General features: G+C 32.8%; 1 protein-coding gene across 1 annotated transcript in view; it reads right to left on the reverse strand.

Moving 5' to 3' along the window:
• Positions 1-18,520, reverse strand: part of LOC129224521 (semaphorin-2A-like) — a 541,294-nt gene that overhangs the window by 39,493 nt on the left and 483,281 nt on the right. Inside the window, exons 6-9 of the mRNA XM_054858986.1 lie at positions 10,126-10,188; positions 5,102-5,209; positions 4,332-4,437; positions 2,117-2,281 (exon numbers count right to left, since the gene is read on the reverse strand). Of these exons, the coding sequence (XP_054714961.1) occupies positions 2,117-2,281; positions 4,332-4,437; positions 5,102-5,209; positions 10,126-10,188 (442 nt within the window). The remainder of the gene's footprint in view (positions 1-2,116; positions 2,282-4,331; positions 4,438-5,101; positions 5,210-10,125; positions 10,189-18,520) is intronic.

Raw genomic sequence — 18,520 nt, forward strand, 5'->3', positions numbered from 1 at the left:
CTTAGGAAAACTTGAGGTTCATTCAAAATCAAACAATTTCTGTATAAAATGAACAGAATTTTGTCTTTCAATCCACCAGTATCACAACCTATCGGGGTTTGATGTCCGTGCAATAACTTGGCAGAGGGAGCAGTTCCCCAATAATTTAGAAACTGAGAAATAAGCTGACACAAGTTCATATTACCAATAAGTTACACAAAGAAAAAAAAAATAATGGTAATATTTTACTTATTGCATAATTGATTTTGCATCTAAAAATTCCTTCTGCTCTACTATGATACATACATTCTGAAATAATTTAACTTTATGTCACTGTTAATTTGTGTCAGGAACAGTGGGGATTCAAGACCACATCTCTGTTTAAGTTTTTAAATATAGGCCACAATATGAAACAGTTTTACAAGTTTAATCTATAAAAAGTTGCGTGAAAAGAGAATAACTTTATATGAAGAATTAAGGCATAAACCACAATTTCAATTGATACATTGTTAAAAATTTCTTCAGTTTTTGAAAAACCTGTTGTGCAATTCTGTTTCCCACAAATTGATTTACAGTACAGCAGCAGTCGTGCAGTCGAGATGGACGCTGGGGACAAGAGCCCTCCTGCCTTTACCTTTTACTGTAACTCAAGCCTCCTCACACTTTTAAAACTCCATGTTAATGTTTAATTTCAGTAATATTATTGTACAGCATATATTCATATATGCCCTCCCATTTATTTTTTCACGACTACACTATTACAGCACTTGTAAAGATATAATATTCATCTTTCATTTTATAGAAAATAATTCTTTCTCCTAAACTATAACGAAACAAGATGTTATTCACACTTTTAGTGCCTAGTTGGATTTACCTGACAAACAAACAGCATTCATTCCTTTCAAAAGCTCTGAAAAGTAATTGAGCTGCATAAATTTTCATATGATTGAAAAATCTTTATTTTGTACAATATTTCATTTCTATTTTTTATGCATATAAGATACAGTTATAGGTTTACCATGTGAACCGAAACTTTAAGATTTTAGTTTGAATAAAATTTGAAATAAATACAAATCAGTTTAATTATTTTTTAAAACAATAAAAATACAGTCAACCCTTGTTTATCGCGGTTAATTCGTTCCAGACTTTACCGCAATAACTGAATTTCTGCGAAGTAGTATTCTGTATATATTTTTCCAATTAGAGTGCATAAAACTTACTTACAGCAATTTAAATAGGTTTTTAATCACAGTTAGAGTCCCTTAGACATAAAACAGCACCCTTAGCCACCATTATATTTGTATTACTTAATATATTGCACAAAATATGAGAAAATTAGATATGTTAGACGTGTTATTAGATATATTAGAGATCACCTTGTTAATTATTGGGAAATAAACTACACACACACATACACACACACACATGCAGTTCTAGCTCTTACACACTACTACTAGTCTATGAAAAAACCTCAACTTGTTCGATGATGAATCAATTGCCCATTAGTGACCGTAAGAGCCCCCGTTCTTCCTCTACATTTACCTATACAACTTAAAAAGCTAGTACATTGTTGAACACCATTTACAGATGTATTTATCCACTAGTAATAATGCAGTGATTTATACTTTCCAGTAGTAAGTGCTTAACAGTTAAAATGAGGTAGCGATTCCCTACATTTTCTTCGGCGATTTTATACCTCCGTTCCCTCAACTAGTACAACTAGCCCTTCAGACCTTATTTAAAAGCTTACCTCACTAAAAAGACATATGCTTTGTTATTCTTTTGTAGAAAAAAAAGTTACACGAGCGCATAAAAAAGGCTAATTACTATATTTGAAAAAAAAAAAAAAACTAGAAAAACCGCGATGTAGTGAAGCCGCGAAAGTCGAAGCGCGAAGTAGCGAGAGACGACTGTAAACATGATAGCTCTTAAGAGCTGCAAACACATTCTTATTTCTTAAAAAAAAACAAGCTAGCTTTCAAATATCATTATGAAAATTACAGCAGTAATTTTATATAAAAAATACATAGGCTGCTGAATTTTGTATCAGGCATAACACTTAATGTTAATAATTAAACGATTGTTATAAGTTAAAAAAAAAGAGTTGATATCAAGACATTTTGAGGCTGTTACTTACGATCAAGCCATTTTGAATCATATTTGATAGTTCTTTTGAATGGGTGAACACTTGCACCTGTCGTAAGATTATAGAGATTTGTGCGAAAAATGACTGTATCAGCTTTAGTGAATTCCGCAACTGTACCACTGTAGAGCCCGGGGAGTCCTCCAGGGTTGCCGTGCTCTGAAAATATTTGATATTACAACAGTTATTTTATGATTCAACATTAGCATGAAACAAGACAACAGTATCAATGCGCCATGCAAACAGACCCTTCAGCACAAACTTTTTAAGGTTTTATTACTTCACCAAGAAATATTTAAAGTTTATAAGAGAAAAAGGTTCCATTAAATTTGCCACATGTGTTTCTACGATATTTTTCCCATAATTTTAAAGAGCTTTTAATTTAATAACTCCTTCAAAAGAAAAAAAAAGTGTAATTGCCATTTCTGCTACAGTCATACTGCAGCTATTCAAATTAAAATCAAACAAAGGCACAATGCCGGATCAACAATTTTTCATAGCCAGTGCAAAATCTTAAAATTACCAGTTTTACCCATCTTCCTTCAAGTTTTATGTAGAGTCTCAATGAAAAAAACACAGAAATAGAGCGCATTTGTTACCCCTCAGATGTTGCCATCCAGGGGAAGGGCTCCCTCCAGCTTGCTCTCTCCCCCTCCCCCCACTAGATCTAGCACTGAAAAGGCATAACATAAAATTCTACAAAGGGTATATCTAAGCTAAGAATAATCCATTTGAATGTTTAGAAATACTTGTAAGAGGTATTGGAAATTAATCTCAAAGATGCATTTTCTGCTTCTTCTATCTCTGAGCTTCTGAGATGAACAATCCCAGTTACTCAATGTCTCCAATGTCTCAAAATCAATGTTCAATGCAGCCATTAGCCAAAAGTGACTCTCTTGCAGGATCCTCTTTGAGGAAGCGTTATTCGAATTTAATGTTACGTTGAATATTTTCAGTCAACTTGTAGAAATTTGCTTAGATGATGTCAAACACCGCATAAAAACAAAGGAAAACTTTAGTGTGTACAAAGCTATGGAATAAAATTTGCGCACATTGAAATACAATCTGAAGCAGGATATCATTATTTTCCTTCGCAGAGCTGTCAACCTCTCAAAATGAAAAATCAGCTTACTTACAGAAAATTGCTTAGATGATGTCAAACACCACATAATAGAAAAGGAAAAATTTAGTGTGCCTACAATGCTAAGACAAAAAACTTATGCACATCAAAAGTGAGTCCAAAGCAGGGAGTCAACATTTTCTTTTGCAGAATTGCTAACCTCTCAAAATGAAAAAGCAGAAAATTTTAATGAAAAAGCATATATTTTTTCGTGTTTAAAAATACTATTTTTTAACTTTTTTGAGAAAGCAAAATGCTGCTGATTTCGAAAACATCAAAATATTAAAATTTCCATTTCCTAAAAAAATTATGGCAATTTTTTAATTATTTATTCTGGTACTTAAATAAGAAAAACAAAACACTTTTCAATTTTTTTTTTATCTTACAAAAGTTTTTTTTTAATTTATCCTAGACGATATTTCTGATATGCTCAAAAATCAGTTACCTGTATTGTATCTTCAGCATATATAAATAGAAACGAAGCAGTCAAAACACATTTTTAATTCACTTCAAAGCATTGCTTTCAATTATTAGTATAATTTTCCCAACTTCTAAAAAAATACTGCAATGAAACACAGTCAAATGTTCTGCACAGTTAAAATAAATCTCCATTTAAATGCAAGTTATATAATTTTTGCATATTTACGAAGAGTAGAAAAAAAATATTGCTGTTTGCAACAATGTAGGTTTAAGTTTCTGCCCAGTTCTTATTGATGCAATTTTCATGTTATTTTTGTATATTTCGACTTCAGTGCATTTTGCAATCATATTGTCTTCGTCTAAACACTTTTCAGCTGAAAGCCCCAGTAAAATCAGCAGCTCAGCCTTTGCCACTAAAACCTGTACAAATCTCAAACTGTATACTTGCATCAACCAAGATATTTTCATCAACCAATGAATTTTGCAGGAATAAATGAAATTCATATCATTAAAATGGACGTTCAATTCATTGTTCATTCAATTTAAGAGAATCCTAAGTTGAGTGAAAGGAATTAAAAATACAGATGTATATCACAATAAAAAGTCAGAGCGTTGTAGTATTGGAAAGTATGAAAGGTAACTGTTTGAATGAACAAGACTAATACTTACCAACCCAAACAGCAGTAGCATTGTCATCTGGATCAAAAGGACATTTTGCAATCCCATCTCCAATACCAGGAAAATGTTCATTTGGAGGAAGATAGCTGAGATTAGCCTAAGTATAAAATTCAAATATATTAAGTTTCCTTCAAGATTTTTAAAATAAATTATAATAGTACATAGATGAAACTTTTATTTATTTATTTATTATTATTATTATTATTTTTGCCTAAAACCGAAAAATTATTATTAAATATTAATTATTGTTTTTTATCCTTCAAGTATTCAAAATATTTTTCCAACCTAACACATTTTCACAATCCTAATCTTAACTTATATACCCTAATCTTAATTAATCCAAATCTTGACCTGTTTTATATATTCAATTTATTTAGTTAAATTAATGAGATTTTTATTTTTATTCTTTGCTATTTTTCAGTGCCACATGTGTATCTATACTTTGTCTATATGCAAATTCAAAACCTTTAGAAAAAACGCGTTCGTTGAAATGGCGGTCCGTCGTACATAATAGAGAGTACAAAAATAGCACCTCTCCTATCTTAAAATTTATTTTTTAGATACTGTTTTCATTCATTTCAAAAGAACGTCCACGCGCGCGCTTTTTATGGAATAACACTTTTTAAAATGGCGCGAGACAAGGCGTTGCAGGAATAATTCTAGAATTTTTTACTTACTAATTTAAATGAAAATATTTGATTTTAAATGAATGAGTTTTCCTAAATTTTTAGTGATTAAATGCAAAACAAAGAATTACTCACATATATTACAAGATCACGAGGGTTATGAGCGTTCGTCCCACAAAGATACAGTTTACTTCCATCTCCTATAGGCTGTATCACTCGAATATGATTCCTGCAGTCATAGCGCTATAACAAAGCAAATAATTCAGTAAAATGTACAGAAGAGAAAAAAGGAGAATAATTTTACAAGCAGAATAAGAAGACTTACATAAATTAATTAAAATTAATCTTTTATTTTTCTTGCTGGCGCTGTGTGTATAGACACATAGGACAATTTTGATTTTTAATCTTGAACTTGCACCTTTATTTATCTTGGTTTCTTTTAAATTCTTTTATTGAGAAAAATTTGAAGTTACAAAATCAAACACAGTGATTCTCAAAAGGATATGACAGTCCACATGTAAGCATGATTTAAAATCAAGGAAGGAAAAAAAAATGCAACGAATTTTTTCGAAAAATTGTTATTATTTTTCTTTTTTCAAATAACAAACAGAACTTTTACAAAGAGCTTATAACATCAACAAAAATAAATAAATGAAATACAATAAATAAATAAACTCAGGGGAAGGGGGAGCACCCGAATTTATATAACTTGAACCTAGATTTAATAAATTACTGAATGGAATTTTTTAAAAGTTTGTAAAAAATATCGACAGTTTAAGTAGGAGGAGGTAAATATTCTTAAAATGTGAAACCTCATTTTAGACTACAATACCCTGCATGCATTAAAAATAAATAAACAAAAAATAAAGCTTAAAAAGAGAACGTAAAACACCTATTTATTTTAAAAGAGACAAATAAATAAATAAATATAAATAAAAATAAAATAAAATAAACATCCTTCTTTTATTCAAAAGAAATCCTTAAGTCATATTATTTTGAGAGTGATCAAGCAAAATTATCGAAATTGCCTTAGAAAAATAAAATAAATAAAAATGATTTGAAGAAATATCTTTCACAATTATTGTTTCTAGGCGTCGAAAGCTAAATAATACAATAGTTACGTAGAAATATCGAATCGAATAATAAAAAAAAAACTGCCTATAGATAGGGGAGAAGCAGACGATGGTATAAAATTAAAGACAATGAATTTCATTAACCACTATGCAATGGTTCACGTGGTCGCTATCTACCAATCGCAGAGACAACAGATTTTTATTTCAGAAAAATCAATTGGACTTACAAACATTCATAAATAATCAATTGATATAAATTGAGAGATAACTTCAGGCATTGGGCAAATAGAATATTAAGAAGAGAATGAGCAATAATCATTGCTCAAAAAAAAAAGGGGGGGGGGGGCGGCAGAAGGCATTTAAAAATTATATTTTACAAAACTTACAGGACAGACATTTTGACTTTCAAAATAACACTTCTGTAACTGGAATTGTACTAGAAGTTCAAGCAATTAACAGAAGCACTCTTCTGTACTTGTAGTTACGATTAAAGTTGTAGGGGATTGAACTCTTCTTTATAAAATGTTTATAATTTAGATTAGAGATTGACTCCAGTTTTAAAATTTGTAAGTTCAAAATTACGACCGCCATACAAAACAGAATCGAAGCCAAGAAGTCCCCTTGTCAGATGCTAATTGATTCCTTCATTATCTGGAGTCTTCAAAATATGGGATGTACTGTAAACAGGACAGACATTTTGACTCTCAAAATAATACTTCCGTAACTGGAATCGTACTAGAAGTTCAAGCAATTAACAGAAGAACTCTTCTGTACTTGTAGTTACGATTAAAGTTGTAGGGGATTGAACTCTTCTCCATAAAGTGTTTATAATTTAGATTAGAGATTGACTCCAGTTTTAAAATATGTAGGTTCAAAACGCCGCAATTTTGGAGAAAATAAAGATGTCTGTGATTTCACGAGCTGCCAACTTTGCAAATTTTATATTAATATAGCCAACGAAAAATCCGTAGCGAAAAAATATTTTACGAGGTTAAAATTTTCGCGATTCAGACGGGGGTTCACGAAAATTAAAGTCTCGCAAAAATAAGTGCTCTTACGGTAAATCAAGCCCTATTGCATGATTTTCAATTGCTTAAAGTTACTGATATAGTAGGAAAAAACGAGCTGATGTGTGCATCACATGACTTCCTTTTACTCCAATGTAATGAATTTTCCAAATTATTGGCATTTTTAATGTGATTCAGTAGTTACTCTCTATCACCAACAGCTAAATTAAAACCAGATTAAAAATAAAAAATAAAAAAAAACCGACAAATTTGTCGCCAAGTTGGTGACCAAAATGCTGGTGATATATCGCCAAGTGTCCGCCAAATTATAATACCACTTGAGTTTACATCGAAATTAACACTGATTTCCCCCCCAAAAAGGGTCAAAAGACCTCTTTAGAAACAGCCGAATGCAACCAAAAGGGAAGGTGCACAACTAGACCCCACTAGGAGTCTATGTACCAATTTTCAACTTTCTAGGACATACCGTTCTTGAGTTATGCGACATACATACGCACATCTGCACATACATACATACGTATATACAGACGTCACGAGAAAACTCGTTGTAATTAACTCTGGAATCGTCAAAACGGATATTTCGCGTGTCTATACGTTCTTAGGCACTTATCCACGTGTGGTCCCGAGTAGAAAAAAAAAAAACAACTCAACATTCATTTGGGGGTAAGTAAAATGGAAATTAGGGTCGATTTTCGAGCGAAATTTTTTTCGCGAATACAATTCTTCCTTTTTGTAAAAAGAAGTAAGAAATAAATAAATGAAATTTGCGAAAAAAGAGAAAGAGAGAGAAGTTGTTTAGGAGATATGTTGGTCAGTTCAGCCGTGGGCAGGTAGAGAGCAATTACTGCAAACGCTTCATTTTTTTATAATTTTGCATTTTTGTCATCTATTGTACGCTGGATTTATTGTAAAAGCTCGGTTATTTAATTTCCGCTGAAAAAAAGGAGCGAGAAAACGTCTTATTCCAACATTTCACTATTGTTGGTCTAGTATTGAAACAGGGTGGCTACTCTTCAGACAAACTCAAATTCGCTGAGATTTCCAGAGTAAAATTTCTGAAATTACAGGGGTAGAAGTGATCGACTTGTCACATATAGGACATTTTCCACAAAAAATATAGGACAAATATAGGACACATTATATGAATAGTTTCGCTATGAAAAAAGAAATAATACATACATATTATTTATTTATTCTTATCAATGATTTTGTTTTAAAAAAAACCTTCAAACAAAATTATAACTTACACCTGAAATGACTTTCCTGTAGTTGAAAGAATAATTTTTGAAAAAAGTGTACTTTGTAGACAAAAAAAAAAGAATAAAGTGAAATTTATTGATAATTAACACAGCAACACAATTTTTGCAGGGATAGAAGTGTCACAAACATAGCTTATATAAATAAATAAAAACCGTCTTTGTGTTGAGAACTAACAGGAAATAACCAATGCTTTGTAACACAAACATACAGATATTTTGTTCTATAAAATTCCACAAAAAGAAAAGATTTCAAAAAGACTATTATAACATTCCGATCAGAAAATGCACTGAACACAAAAATATACCCGCGAAAACAAAAGCCAAAAAAAAAAAAAAAAAAAAAACCCACGAAAACAAAACCAAAAAAAAAAAAACCACGCTGGAAAACAAAACAAACTGCTGTTGCCAAACGCAAAATTCTAAAACCAACTTCAGAATTCGTTATCGAAACTCCACCCACTACAGTGACGTCATATTGCTGTAGCCAATGACAGAAGACGCCTGTTGCAGGATTTATTGAGTTGTGTCTTTTAATTTGAAATTCGTTTGCAATGTACTCTCGACGAAAAATCCGAAGTCAGATAGTTTATTTACTGTTGTTTTAAAGAAATAAATTGGATAAAAAACAGAAATATAGGAAATATAGGACATTTTCCAAAAATATAGGAAATATAGGACGATTTTCCTACTTTTTTTGAAAATATAGGAAATATAGGATATATAGGACCACTTCGACCCCTGAAATTACAGAGATCACAAAACGTATTTCCGATATATTAATTTCATTTTGATACATAATTAAACCACTATATTATACAACACATCTATAAATACACATACATACATTACGTACACAACTATGTGTATCGCCCTTACAAGCGTTTCTCATGATTTGTATATTAAATAAAAGTTGCTTACATGTGCTCCCCCTTCCCTATATACTTGTGAGGTAAAATTTAACACATCATGAGGAAAGTCGTTTAGAATTTGTTCTTCAGACACATTGAAATGGCATTACGGCCATTTTGCGAATTTAATTTCCTTACATTGTTATTCATAGTTGCCAACCGCAAGATTAAACAAACAAGAGACTAAAAGAAACAAATAGAAGTACCTAATGAATCAGGAAAATTAAAACTTAAAAAATAACTCTGGTAACACCCTTTTATTTCCATTGTTTGGCATAATAAAAAAAAAATAAATAATAGCTTACATTTCCCTTGTCTTCTTTTTTTAGCGTTTATTTTCAAGAAAAATGAAGCAAACAGTTACCCTTTTTTTTCAAAGTATGGCGTGGACTTCCGCAAATTTCTAGTTTTTTCCTCTGACGCGAGAACACCGATTTTTATGCATAGATACAAAAAGTCAATTAGTGGAAAACCATTGTACCAATTTCGCAGTGAAAATCGATAAATTAACTGTCGTAATTTCCAAAGTTGACTTGTAAATTTCCCTGCGTTTTCCAGGTTTTCCAGAGGTATTTCAAAATTTCTTGAGAATTCCCTGCTTTCCAGGTTTCCAGAGTGAGTGGCCACTCTGTGAATCCAAAATGCTTTTCTTCAAATATCTTGAAAATTCGTTTCTGCAGATAGTGCCGTTTACCTGCCCGCGGCAAAGTTAGTCTGACTAAGTTCTTCCCTCTTTATTAGAAGCTTTTGAGAGCACTTTCGGTTAAAAAAAAAAAAAAAAAAAGAAGCCAACAAATGGATAGTTTGTACATTGCACAAACTATATACTATCCCTTCGTTAGCTTTCGTACAGCGCAAAACTTTGTCTAGATTGTGATATTGAAAGCATACCTCTGATTTTCCCTTGGAGACGCAATTGGCTACGTGTTGTGGATCTAGGAACAGCGCATCAACCTGTAAAGAGAAAATAAATGACTGTAGTTAAAAAGCAGACAAGTCAACACGTCATATCGGATAAATGTTTCAGGGAACTGCCGTGCTAAGAACAAAAGTCGTACCTGCATTTTTTTAAAATCAAAATTGAGTTGCAGTCACCAAATGATTCTTTGTCACACATTGTACCTAAATACAATGTTTTATGATCATTTGTGAGTGGGAAATATTGTTTAAACGCGCTGATGTGTGCATCACATGACTTCCTTTTACTCCAATTTTAATGTCATTTTTCCGATTATTGGCAATTTTAATGTGATTCAATAGTTTACTCTCTAAATATCACCACCAGTGGCCAAATTGAAACGATTTAAAAAAAAATTAATTTGAATTCTGAAATTTTGAATTCAAATTATGTTTTTCGCAATCACGAACTGAGACAGGACCCTACTCATTGGAGTTATTGTTTCTAGAAACGGCTTCTGTCCCCCCCCCCAAGTCTGCCTCTCCTCCTGGGCGGTTACGTGTGCATAGACCTGTGTGTATGCACATAGGCGTCTGTGAGCGTATGTGTGTGTGAAGCCGTGTATGTGTGTGTGTGTGAACGTGCGTGTGTGTAGGACATGGACGCCTCCGACCAGGAGATCGGATAGCTCAAAACCGGAGCAGCTGCGCCGCGCCGCCAGCAGAGGACGGTGGGCGGGGGTGCTGCAGAGGCTTCTGGTCCAAGTTGAAAAAGGCACGGACACCAAAAACGGTCAAATGAGAACAATAAGCAATCGTGATTGCTCAAAAAAAAAAAAAAAAAAAAGAAAATTAATTTAAATTCTGAAATTTTGAATTCAAATTATGTTTTTCGCAATCACGAACTGAGACAGGACCCTACTCATTGGAGTTAATGTTTCTATAACGGCTCCTGTCCCCCCCAAGTCTGCCTCTCCTCCTGGGCGGTTACTTGTGCATAGTTGTGTGTGCGTAGACCTGTGTGTATGCACGTAGGTGTGTGTGTATGTGTGTGAAGTCGTGTGCTGTATGTGTGTGTGTGTAGGATATGGACGCCTCCAACCAGGAGAAGCGGATAGCTCAAAACCGGAGCAGCCGCGCCGCGCCGCCAGCAGAGGACGGTGGGCGGTGGTGCTGCAGAGGCTTCTGGTCCAAGTTGAAAAAGGCACGGACACCAAAAACGGTCAAATGAGAACAATAAGCAATCGTGATTGCTCAAAAAAAATCGCCAAATTTGCCGCCAACACTGGCGATATATCGCCAAGTGTCAACCAAATCATAACACCACTTGAGTATACATCGTAATCGACAATGATTTCCCCCCAAAAAAGGGGCAAAGACCCCTTTAGAAACCCCCTAATGCAACCAAAAAGGGGGGGGGGTGCACAACTAGATCCCACTAGCAGTCTACGTACCAAATTTCAACTTTCTAGGACATACCGTTCTTGAGTTATGCGACATACATACGCACATACATACATACGTACATACGGACGTCACGAGAAAAGTTGTAATTAACTTGGGGAATGTCAAAATGGACATTTCGACTGTTTATACGTTCTTAGGCAATTATCCGCGTGTGGTCGGTTTCAAAAAAAAACTGAACATTAATTCGGGGGTGAGCAAAATGGAAATTAAGGCCGAATTTTGAGTGAAATTTTTTTCGCGAATACAATACTTTCTTTTTTGGAAAAAAGGAAGTAAAAAATCTGAAAAAGTTGCATCTGTATCAAACACACGGAGGGCACTAAACTTTAAACGGCAATTTCTCATTTTGAACTTAGATGCAGATACGTCTTTTGCGCTTAGCACGGCATGGTAAGTAAATAGAATTACGTTTGGGTCTGTTTTCTGTATTTAAAACTTTAAGTCTAAACCATATTCTGCGAAAACAGAAATAGTGCTCTATAAGAAACTCTGCTTCTGCTGAATTCGATTAGGTACTCAGTTTTACGATGTATTGTAAAGTCATTCTTCTATACATATAATAAAATAAGATGTTTGTGTGTGTGTGTGTGGCGCGCATCCCGGGAAAACGGTAAGGCCTAGAAAGATGAAATTTGGTATACAGGTGTAGTTTTTGCTCAAGTTGTGCACCTCGGGCTTCGATTTTTGATATTTTAATTAGAAAAAAAGTTATTTAATGTTTTATGTGATTTTTAGCACTTTTTAGTACTTTTAACCTCACAGACTCCGAACCAATCGCGCCAGACAAATATTTTTGGTACTATAGTGTCGGAAATTTAATTTTAAATATGATGAAAAAAAAAATTTTGAAGATAGAGCAATTTTTGTATTTTTTATGAATTTTTGAAAAAACCTTTAATTTGCATGTTTTCCCGGGTTTTACTTCTTTCTAATATCATCCTGCGAGAAGTATCAAAGCCTCATTTCTGAAATTTAAGTTGGTAATAGTAAAAACATTTCGCCCTCTTCAGAAGAAAAAAGTTCTTAAAAATACGCAATAGTTTTTTTTTTACAATTTTTTTTAATGCTCAACACATCATGTCCTTTCACGCATCAGTCGAAAAAAGCGTTCTTCAATCTTTTATGCCTGTGACGTCACTACTTGGGTTTCGATTCGATATTTACGATGGAATCTTAATCGCAAGCAATGTTAATCTTTTTTTTTTTTACTATATAGCTTGCTTCTACATTTTCTGACGTGATGACCACGTGTTTTTCGGCAGCGCTTGCTTTTTTTCTTTGCTTTTTTTGTTTTATTTAAGGATTGCATTTATTTCTTTTTCCATCCCCCCCCCCAAGCTGGACCTTTCGCTGTATCTATATTACGTTACATTTCATAGTTGTGCGCATTAATTCAATAAAAACAGCGAGATTTTTTTTATCTTTGTCAAACGCTACTTTTTGCATACTACGGGGAATTTGAGCTTTTTTTTTTTTTTTTTTTTTTGCTCTACTTAAATTAAAAAAAGCGGTTTTTTGAGTGTTCTTTGTTTTTATTAGGAAATGGGCGAGGAGGTCAAAATAAATAGAGATGGATAAGAAAATGTAGAGATAGATTGTAAAGGTAGATAGCCGCCGAAGGCGGCAATCTCGGCGTAAAAATGTGAATGACACAAAAAAAAAAGATAGAGATGGATTGATTAATACTGCTGCCAAATTTATTCAAACAACCGCCGAAGGCGGCAAACTTGAAGTAAAAAGGTAAATGACAAGTTAGCCAAACAGCCGCCGTAGGTGGGTGCTTGCACATTGGGTGTCAATGCCCCCCTCCCTCCCCCACATACACCATGACTTTGAAAAAACAATGCTTTCACATAAAGTGGAAGTGCTTTTTGTTATTTTTCGACAAAATTTGCATGAAGAGTACGTCGTTTGTGTCTCCCCTCCCCCTCCTTTAAAAATATTCCAAACGACGAAGCTGGAGACAGATCTAGAAAATATTTTATTCAAATTATTAATGATATAGATGGATATAGATTGATTGATACCGCCACGAAATTTATTTAAGTAGCCGCCGAAGGCGGCAACATTGGCATAAAAAAACGAATGATAATACTGATTTATAGAGAGAAACATTGATTAATGTCGTCGCTAAATTGTTTAAGCAGCCGCCGAAGGCGGCACCCCTGGCGTAAAAAGGCGAATGGCGTAAAAAGGCGGACCAGCTGGTCGCCGCAGGCGGCTAGTATTTAAATAAAAAAGAAACAAAAATAAATAAATTAATTAAAAAAAGGGAAGAAGAAATAGAATACAAAAATACGGAATCTTGCAACATAGCTCATTTTTACCAAACCTTGGATCAAAGGAGGGAAATGTTTGAAATACCTAGCGTAGAACAAAAACAACTTACAAATAAATAAATTGAGTGTATCAAATTTCATTCAGGAACGATTTAAAGTAAATAAAAATGTTTTATATACATATATTTACATTAAAAAAATCATTTTAAATGCATTTCAATATCAATAAATATGCGAAACTCAGAAAGAAACACAATAAAAAATTTATAAATGTTTCTCAGCATATTTTTATCTGTATCCGATAAAATGTTTATAAGAATAGCTGAGGGCCGAAAATTTTTCGGAATCTTATTTAGCCTGGAACAAGGTTTCCCGTATATATGAAAAAGTAAAAACTGACTCTTAAGTGATAAGCCAGATCGACGTATTTTCGATTTTAGATATAGCAGTAAGAGTAGAAGACCCTGAGAAGGAAAAAATAAATAATACATGAGCTTTCTATACTCAAGATTCCCTCCCTGCAGGCGATATCAGGGAACCTAAAGTGATAAAAAGCAAAGATGGGTGTGAGGACGAAGTTAGATAAAATCGTTACTTCAAATCCGGAAAAGGAAGAGGAAGAAATCAATAACGAAATTAAAGTGAGACCCGAAGGATTTTTTTTTTTTTTTTCAGGGTGAAGATATTTCTAGGAAACAAATTTTTTCACACTAAATCAATCTCACATTATTTACGCTACAGTGCGCAGGCCCGTAGATGGGTATACCTATCATTTTGAATAATATTGAGTTAAGCTACTAAATTTTTTTTTCCAAAACCAAATCAAACTTTGCCAGTGATTGCCGAAAAAAAAAATGATTTTTTGCTTTCACTTCGACAAATAAATAAATAAATTAAATTAAAAAAATAATGAAAAGAAATAAATAAAACAAAATAAAAATCAATTAAAAAAATAAACAAGAAATGAATGAGTAAAATGAGATAAAAGTTAAAAAGATCAGTCTCATATACGGAGAAAAAATTATTTTTTTTCTTCGATTTAGATTGTAAAGTTACAAAGATTAATATCGAAATTATTCGAATAATATTGAACAATCCTGCAAAACTAAGCTTTTCAAATTCGTGGCTCGTTCGAAATTCATCGAAGTTCAATAAAAGGAAAAAATGAGAGAGAGAGTATCTGAAACTTTTACATCACAATTGATAAAAACGCTAGATTTCTTTCATGAGATAAATTAGTTTTTAAATTAAAATGTTGTACACAAGTTCACAAATGAATAGCTTATACATTTGACTGTATAACTCGTTCAGGAGGTACAGTTAAATGAGAAGTAAAAAAAAAGTCTACCTAGAAAATATATTTACCCCCCCCCCCAAAAAAAAAGGGGGAGGGGATCGCATAAAAATACAAGTGACTATTTTGGAGTTCAATTTGAGTCTTGAAACAATACCTTACAAACTGTAATTGCAAAAAAGACTCTCTCGAGTATACGATCGCTAAGACAGACCTTTAAAAAAACATATTAGTATTTTCTGGAACAAAAACTGCTTTGAATTGACTAAACTAGTGAATTTTATCATTTTATGTACTTCATCAAAACTTAAAATTTTCTATAACTATATAGTCTGGGGCTCTGATAAGTATCCGGCAGAAGCGTAAACGATTTCATTTGTTAAAATAGGGGTGAGTAAAGCCGCTTTTTTTTTAACCTACGACTTTCTGCTGCCAATAACGACTATTAGCGTTTTGCCAATCTAAGAATTTCTCCTATTTCAACTCAAGCATAAATGAACACGTCCAAGCCCAAACACCTCTTACCAGAGCCAGACTATAACGAAATAGCTTATTTATCCGCTATTTTTTTCAACATTAACAAATAAACGAATAAAAAATTAATTGAAAACCTCTCCCCCCCCCTCTTTCTCTCTTAAAAAAACAAAAAAACACGCAAACCGCAAGTTATTTATTGACAATATCATTGTTTCAGTTCGCAAAACTCTATCAATAAAAATGCTCTAGCTATATACATCTTCTTAAGAATGCAAAAAAGGAAAGTTCTTCTTCCATCGAAATATTAAGAAACTACAAATCTTTTTAACACTTCGCTGTTCTATGTAAATACAAGTCTTCGGTAGAGACGATAACATAACTTTGTTCTCAAAATATTTTCCTTTCACAAGACAGCAAATCCTTCCCCAGTCTAATTAAGAAATAACCTACAGAAATATGTGCATAATCAACAACACAAGTTGTCATTTCTTTATTGTCTTAGAATATTTACTCCCGCAGGTACTTCAGAAATGTCACTTCAGAGAAACTCAAGACCAACTGCAGGAAGCTCAGTGAATCATTTCCTCTAGCTTTATTTAACAAAAGAAAATCCGCTCTTAAAAGCCTCAACAAGCAAAATTTTGTCAGAAATGTTATGTCCTTTTACGTATAAAAGAGTTTTCATAATTTATTCGTAATAAGTGGTAGCACAGCATTTCTTCTCACTAAAGAACTGTGAGCTTTATTATAGGAATATAGCAGTAGAGTAAGTTTAGATCCTAATTCCATATGAAAAAATATCGTGTTCTTTTTAATATTAATCACACTCATGATTTCTGCTGAACATTTGTTCAAAAAATAAAAATACTTATACAATCCAAAGTCAAAATAATAGAACACTTTCCACTTTTTGGAAAAAAGTTTATTTTAACCAAATATAAGTGCAAATTAGGTATTTAAATGAACGTGCCACCTTTCTTAGACTTAAAGTGTGCATTTCATTTCAAATATAATCAATTAAAAATAACCTTAGACAGAATAATTCAAAAGTTTATAGTGATGAATATTTACATAGAGTCAAAAAATTAGAATATTCAAGTTAAAGGGGAAAAACATTTTCAAAAGAAACAATATCAATACTAGAATGCGTCATTTTTTGCTGGATTAAATGCTTTAATTCTTTCTCATACGGATTCTACCACCTGTTTACATTAATTGTTTCTCTCTCTGACGCTGTTTCCACACCCTCTTCAATGCGGCAACGAGCTCAATTTTGTTGGTGGGCACCAGGTCTTGGACCGCTTTCTTTAGATTCGACGGTACCACAAATTCTTGATCGAATTGAAATTGGTAGAGTTGCTTGACCAGTTAAATACCGAAATTCCTCTTTCTGTTTAAAATCTATGAGTCGATTACGAGATGTGACACGGAGTCGAATCTTACTGAAAGATAAAATGTGTTTAAATGTGTAACTGCTGTGCATCAGATGAAGTATCATGCAGTATTACTGATAAACAGCGGAATTAACACATTGTTTTATTGTAAGATATATATAACTTCCAGATTCTGCAGCCCTCATGCACCCACAAATCAGGAACAATGTGTCAAAGTGGAGAGAACGTCTAACACAATATTTCTCAAACGCTTTTCTTTTTAAACGTCAACTCGAACACCTTTTCTTGTTTACTGATATTTCAAAAAAAGATTCATTACTGAATATAATACTTTCCCAATCTTGTTGCCCCCGTTTGAGCTTCTCTTTGCTCCAGGAGAGTCGCGCACATTTCTGCTCCATGTTTATCTTTGGTCTTACTTCGTAGATCCGCAAATAAAACTGCAGTTTATGCACCCGTCCAAGTGTAGTTGGCGTGGATAAGATAGCTATACATTCTGTCCAACAACTTATGGACGTAAGAAGCATTTTTCAACGATTATTTTGGACAATTTACTTTAATTTTGGTTCATCTTTGCCAGGTGTTACAATTTTTCTACCTCGTTTACTTCAGTTACTTTTTAGTTGGTCAGTCTTTCTATATTCCTTTAAAATCTTACATACCATAGATTGTAAAACGTTCATTTGAATTGAGTTTGATAGTTTTTATTTCTAACTATAAGAAATGATACAACATGTAACTTCGATTTTTTCCTATTTATCACCTTGACGACACATTTTGAGCAATAAAAGGCTTTTAAAAGAGCGTAAAATTATCCGAGCGACAAGCTCCATACTTGTGACAAACTATAAGGTAACACGTATGCAAATATTTTCGCTACTTTTTAAAATTTACATTAAGTGAATAGATTATTCTAAAATTTTCGACCCATATAAAAAAATCTATCTATTTTTCCAATGCGTTAATGATCCATAAGTTCTTAAAATAATATCTGAAAAGTTGCTTAAACTGATTTACCCGTTCATCAATAACGAGTTTTAGTTTTTTTAATTTGTACGCGTTCATTTTTCCCGACTCGGGGACATGTTTTTTTCAAACAGTTCTGATATTCTATTATTTTGAATTAAAAAAAAAAAAAAAAAAAAAAAAAAAAAAAAAACTACAGTACTAGAAAATCTAAAGGAAACTGAGATTCCATAAAATACAGACAATCCAAAAGAGGATTTTACATTGAATTCAAGTAACAAGTAAGTACGTTTAACTTTACAATCCCCCATACTTCCCCTACACTCACTTGATTTTTATAGGCTTTTCTTTATGAGATCATCAGTATTGAAAATAATGTATTTGGATAAAATACTTTTAAGTGCTGCAATCTATACAATACATGCAAGAATTCTAATCTATTAGGTTTACAAAGTAGTTACTAAGAGTTTTCTGTTTTCCTTCTTCGTCGTGATGAATTTTCAATAAAAATT

This window comes from Uloborus diversus, chromosome 6, assembly GCF_026930045.1.
Source record: "Uloborus diversus isolate 005 chromosome 6, Udiv.v.3.1, whole genome shotgun sequence".
Lineage (NCBI taxonomy): Eukaryota > Metazoa > Arthropoda > Arachnida > Araneae > Uloboridae > Uloborus > Uloborus diversus.